This window comes from Citrus clementina, unplaced genomic scaffold (assembly GCF_000493195.1).
Source record: "Citrus clementina cultivar Clemenules unplaced genomic scaffold, Citrus_clementina_v1.0 scaffold_2, whole genome shotgun sequence".
NCBI classification, from domain to species: Eukaryota; Viridiplantae; Streptophyta; class Magnoliopsida; order Sapindales; family Rutaceae; genus Citrus; species Citrus x clementina.
This window is the reverse complement of record NW_006262688.1, coordinates 34,652,615-34,658,995: the sequence shown is the minus strand read 5'-3', so window position 1 is coordinate 34,658,995 and position 6,381 is coordinate 34,652,615. Positions and strand designations below refer to the sequence as shown.

The 6,381-nt window shown below is 34.7% G+C and overlaps 1 protein-coding gene across 1 annotated transcript in view; it reads right to left on the bottom strand.

Annotated features, from left to right (window-relative positions):
- Positions 1–718: 718 nt before the first annotated feature.
- LOC18053090 (alpha,alpha-trehalose-phosphate synthase [UDP-forming] 1) overlaps positions 719–6,381 on the bottom strand; it is a 9,814-nt gene continuing 4,151 nt past the window's right edge. The window contains exons 7-17 of the mRNA XM_006449522.2: positions 6,021–6,109; positions 5,373–5,421; positions 4,573–4,673; positions 3,696–3,883; positions 3,124–3,241; positions 2,635–2,811; positions 2,437–2,559; positions 2,264–2,351; positions 2,035–2,165; positions 1,837–1,935; positions 719–1,438 (exon numbers count right to left, since the gene is read on the bottom strand). Coding sequence (XP_006449585.2) covers positions 1,049–1,438; positions 1,837–1,935; positions 2,035–2,165; positions 2,264–2,351; positions 2,437–2,559; positions 2,635–2,811; positions 3,124–3,241; positions 3,696–3,883; positions 4,573–4,673; positions 5,373–5,421; positions 6,021–6,109 — 1,553 coding nt within the window. The 3' untranslated portion in view covers positions 719–1,048. The remainder of the gene's footprint in view (positions 1,439–1,836; positions 1,936–2,034; positions 2,166–2,263; positions 2,352–2,436; positions 2,560–2,634; positions 2,812–3,123; positions 3,242–3,695; positions 3,884–4,572; positions 4,674–5,372; positions 5,422–6,020; positions 6,110–6,381) is intronic.

The window sequence follows — 6,381 nt, the reverse complement described above, 5'->3', positions numbered from 1 at the left end:
TTTAATTTATTTTTATTCTTGAGCAATGGATTAAATTTATTTAGTTTGAAGAGAAAATTTGACAAAAATTAAATGGAAAAATTGGGTAATGAAGTTATATTCGTAATTTTATTAATAATATAGGAATAAATTGGACAATGAACAATTATTTTTTAATATGCTATAAGGGTATAATGATAATTTCACTTTAAAATTATAATTTCTGTTAACAAATGGGGATCTGAGTGTTTTTTTTTAAACATTAAGAGATTTTGTGTCCCTTTTTCAAACGTTGGGGGTCTCTGTGTCCTTTATTCAAACATTGAGGGTCTCTGTATTATTTTCCCTAAAATTAAACATACACCTTTTCTCTATTTATTTTTTTTTCTATTTTTTTTATCAACTAATATAAGCATTAGTTTTTAGTTTAACACCAAGAACAAAATAAATTTTAATTTAATATTTATTTGAAATTTTTGCCTAAGGCCCAATGTTGTCCTTAGTCGGTTTTGTACCTGTACCTTATCCGTCTAATCAATGACTATAAAAAATTATACTTACGCCCGATCTTTTTTTATAAAATACGAGTAAAATTAGACACATGCCCGACCCTAATATAATGGATCCCATAGAGATTTTCTACCACCTCTGGTCCCTAGCGCAACCGCCGCAACGCCATATTAGAATCTTCTCTCATCTCTTTATTAGATACTATGCAGCCATGACACAACCAACGCTGTGAAAAATCAAACTACTGTATATACATCACCATGAAATAAAGAATCAAGCTGTACACAATGACATTCTTTTGGTTTAGTCATGAGATTCATCTATTTCTATCTTTTATCCCTTCAAATTTGCTGCCGTAAGGTAAGAGTATCATTGAATTGAATCATTTTTTATCTCAGTAATACCTACAGTTCGCGATCTATTGCTGGCTAAAACTCAACATTCTACGCATTTTGGAAAGAAAATTTGTAATAGCTGACCAGAAAGTAGTAGATATATAGATTCACAAAATCACCATGGCATGATGCCCCCTGTTGATCGGTACTAGTAGGTGGGATTCTCAATTTGATTGTGGACACTCAGCCAGCTCGTTCAAAAGTGTAACAACATCACCGGACGATCCAAGAAAATATCTTGCATTTGATCGCTTCCTCGAGACAGTGCAAGAGAAGTAATTTTCACCCCTGAGATCAAGTACTGAAGAGCCTTCATTCAGTGTCATTCTATCACGAATTGCAGGCCGCCAAATGCCACCTGTTAAGTAATTGCTTACTTTTCTTTCTATAGAAGACAACGACCGTTGTTTCCTAAAACGAACCTTGGGTCCGCTTTTAGCTTGTGGAATCTGTGATATGGATGATCTCCTCAAATGATCTGCTGCATTTGCTCTTGGTCCAGCAGGTGATTCGAAAGGAAGCTCTGGCTCAAAAAATGTATAAATATCTTCATCCTGAGGCAACATCATTCAAAAACAACTAATCATATTTTTCTGCTTCAAAATCAATCGTTCGTTTCATTTTATCCATTTCACTTCAATTGTGCTTCAAATAGAAACAACGCATAGGTTGTGGCTTCCCAAATCAATCTCTCAAGAGCATGTTGTGCCAACTCCATTTTGGTAAAGCATCACGGAATACAGGGCAACAAGAAAGGGGCAATTTTGAACATTGCATTGCTCTCTGACTATTGTGAAAGCTTAAACAATAATCATGTATCTAGTAATTGAATAATTGAAAGCAATTTCAGGACCAATACATACAGAGGCATATTTTCTGGCTAAAACATGCATAAAACAGTGTTTCTAATAAATGAAAGTTGCTCATAAGTTGTAAGCCAAGAAAAGCACACCTTCTGAAGAAAGTGTCCAATACACAGGACATAGTCAATTGGTGTCTTCAACCCTTTGTGGCGAACTATTTCTCCCAGGATACGATCAATTGCTGCACCCTGTTGATATATGTGAAAGTTCAACAAGGAACAGAAAAAGTATGATCACTGATAGTTACACAAGCACGAAACACTCGCTGCCAACCAACATAGATTTACCTTCGTAACACCAACAGCCCGAACCTCAACGGATCTACCACCTTGGACTACATCAACGGATGCATTTGATATTGGGCCTGACCATAGATGCTGCAATATATCCCTAGCTTGAAGTCTTCCAAACTCAAGGTCTAAATTTGCAGATTCAGTTTTCCCAAAATGGATGAATAAACTAATGAAAGTCTCTTCATATAGCATAAATCGAAATTCACTGTTTATGGTCATATACCTGCATACTTATAGTTCCACACAAGGGATGTTTCACGGACCTCAAAATGTGATCGTGGTGTCCTTTCAGTAAAATACTCAAAGACATGCTGAAAAATGTTAACCATCAGTAGCTCAGAGTCTAGAGAACTTTACATAGAATATACTTAGTTTTCTAGTAGTTAAGATTTAAACCTTGACGCTGTCTACCCAGTCCATGTTCAAATTTTCTGGCATTGTTGTCATCCACTCTCCTGTTGTAAGACGTAAAAACATTCCATTTTCTGCTGCCAGCCACATATTGTATTCACCAAAATTCTGTATATGAAGCTGTTAGTCCAAAGTGGAATATTCAAATTATAGAAGAACAGATCATTTGAGAAACGAGATTACATCATCTAGGACATTTCTGTCACTTCCACTGAGAACAACAACTGTAGTCATTGGATCATCACATAGCCTCTTCAAGGGTTCTTTTAAATCTGGGTGCAGTTTAGGCTCCATTTCTCTAATTTGACCACCCCTTCTCCCCAGGAAGTCAACTGGTGCAGTTAAAGTTGCATTGAATCCCTGTAATGTCAATTCATGTTGATCATGGAGGTAAGAATCTAACAAATGTTGTCGAATGCATGAATGTTTTCTTTCACCACCTACTCTGACAGTCTTTAGGTCATATTTCACCAGAATACTAAGTTTTTTTGTAAAATGGCTTAGACTAGACTTGGTACAGTTAATGAAAAAGAGAAAAGATGACTAATGCCCACTACCCAGCCTACATTAAGAACGAGGATACATGAGTGCAATATGGGGGATAATTGATATTCCATAAACCCTCTTACAAGGCACAATGACTAGGCGAGAGGAATTTGAAAACAAGCATACCAGTATAAGCAATCGATTATTGGATTGCAGATAGCTATCAACTGCACCTTTGATTGGAAGAGATGGTGGAACTTGTCTAGTCCTTATTTGAGCTTCAACTATGGTATCATTGAGTTCACTATGTGGCAAGAAACATCAGAATTAGAGTAACATATGAAGATAAAACATTACTATTCTGCAAATACACACACACACACACACACACACACACACACAAGTTTATTTAGTGATTGAGACAACAATAGAAATTTTTTTGGCCATGTCAAATACAATATTTTGTGTGCTGTCATGTGAAATTATTGAAGGCACCAACAAACCATGGAACAGTCAATACAAGGATAGTGCTCATCACAACTAGAAAACAATGAAACAACCATTTTCTCCACTTTGTGTGCAGACTTTCACTAATGTGTCGATGTGAGGGTGGTGAACTTATTGACATTGTGGATGTCGAGGAGAACAAGAAAAGATTACTTATTTCAAATTATGTGACCTTCATCAAGCAAATATATAAGTTGGGAGTGGAATACTCATGGAAAATAAGTAAATCATAGGGAGAGAATGATGAACACCTTACAAAGGTTGCAGCCCATTCCTGAGATGTGTGAGTAGTCACATGCATGAAGTTGTGCAGGTGCCGTTTTTCTCTTTCATCAGCTGGCATGTTCAAAGCATAACCAATTGAAGAAGCAACTTCCGTAATATTCCATGGATTTACTAAGATTGCGCCGGCACCAAGAGACTGTGCAGCACCTGCAAACTAGGAATGAATAGAATTCTTTTAACAAAAACTTAAGCTTTATAATATGCAAAAATTTACTAATTGGTGTGACGCAATTAATGAAGGCCTACTACCTTCTATCTCCAATGTTTCAATATAACAGAACCTACCATACACACATAAATATTTACAGTGGAAAAGCAATGGATTCCAAATCAGTCAAAGTTATATTTTACTGACAAACACAAGTACACAAGTTCATCAATAAGTACACCTCATTGTTCCAAAGACACCAATTTCTGATGGTTAGGTTACCAGCAATAGATCTCTAAAAGAGTTCACCTCCAAACTTCTTCCTACCTCCAAACTCAAAAGCCAGAAAGTAATACTACCCACAGTACTCTGCAATGTACTTTAACATTACTGATGGTACCACTTCTAAGACCACCAAAATATCCTAATCTCTGTTATGGATTTAAAAATACATTAAATCAAAACTCATGGCTCACATAAATGAAAAATTACTTTGCCTTTTATTATCACAAGATTGATGCAGTTCCGTGTTTATAAATATGGGAAAGTATAATTGACACTAGCCTACATCATTATCTTCCTTTTCTCAACCACTTGGCAGCCAAACCATATTTCGCAATTACTTATTTTAACGACAGCTACTCTTTGAGTAATCTAAGAGTTAATCATAAATAAATTTAAAGAGTTTAGATTACCTCACTCAGAATGAGTACTCCTTTCTTGGAAGCTTGGCAGGCAACAAACTCATAGCTGACGAGGTTCATCCCATCCCTTAAAGACGTAACAAGTGCTACATCTGAACAAGAAAAAAGACCCAAAAGAACAAAGAGTGATAATCTACAGACTCCTATTCAGACATCAATGCTTTTAGAATTAAGTGAATAAGAGAGCAAGCCTGCTTTGAATGAAGTTGAAAAATTATGAGAATGTGAATGAACACCAAAACATTGTTACTTATTCTGTACACACCAAAATCTGCTAGTTAGAGGCATGCTACAGAAAAATAACCATCTTCCATATCTGATAAGTCTATTTGTAGGTGTTCAGAAATGAATTATTTTATTTAAGGTTCATAGCAGCACGTGACTGATTCATTTCAGATAGGATTTGTAAAAGTGGAATTCTGTTTCCAATTCTTGGCTAGTATGCCAGAGAAATTGCAATGCGAATAGTTTTCACTTTTCAAGAACTAGAATATTTTTTTGGATCATGCAGGGCATGCTAATACCAAAGAGAAAAAAAGGATAAAGTTCATACTGGAGAAGAAACAAAATCATCATTAAAAAGCACAAGAAGCACAAACTAGATTGAGCTATTCGATAAACACATAAGAATGAAAATCCTAATAATTAAAATTCCCTTTGTTTATGCTTATTCATCTTATTTTGCAGGTATAAGAGATCAATTAATTATTGGACAGTCCTTAAGACAGAGTATCAAATAAAAAATACGACAATAATAAACAACTCTGAGCATTATGGGACAAAATTAGTACCAGTAATGGCATATAGTGCACATAATGCATGAAAGTCAAGAGATCGATCCTGTCATAGAGAATAAAATGCTTTAGAGACCTTCAGATGATCAGTGAACGGCAATGGTCAAATGATAAATTTTACACAAAATATATTTAATAAAATTTTAAAAATGAAAAGGGGAAACCAATGTATTATTAAGCCACAAGAAAAAGGCAAGTACATGCATGCAAAACCATTAACCTGATGCAGTTTTGACTAATTCTTCTAACTTTTTATTTCTAGATGCCAAAATTTACAGAAATGACAACATTTCATCTTATATAGCCTCCAAAAGTAATTTGGTTAGAGGCTTAGAGCACTGTAGGAAGATCATATAGAAAGTCTTCATGAAAATAGGGCTTTAGTGAGTGGAAATTTAACCTACGATTGTTGCCTAATTCAGGTTTTGCATTAATTTGTAAACACATTCCATGATACTGTAATATGTATTGTGTATATTTCCAATATGGACCGGTAACTCGAAAAGCCCTTGTAAATTGTATATTATATGAAGTATTTTAATTTGCTAGAAGGCTTTCTTTTTCTTTTTTTTTTTGTTTTTCCCCCCCTTTTAATATAGTCATTCCGATATTGAGTTGATGGATAAAAGTAAGACCATGACAAACCAGGTGATGTATTGGAACAGTAGTAAGTGTTCCATATCTTCCATTAATGCGCCCAACAATCTCATGAACCTGGCTAGTAAGCTTCTGATCTGCAAAATAAAAATAAAAAATAAATAAAGGTAAAGGACATAACTGATAAATGATTCTGCATATTAAGATAGAAACTTTAAAGTAAAAGGTTGTAATATGCAGGGCAGCAAAGCAGTGATTTCGTCAGACTTCCAGTTTGAACAAATAAATAGAAATTTTGAAACTAATGACATATTTTTTTCCGGGGAAATAGTGGGTTTAGAAAAAATCTACCCTTGGAACTATCTGTCCTTTGTTGGTCCATTATTTTTAATTAATACTTCTTTTTTTA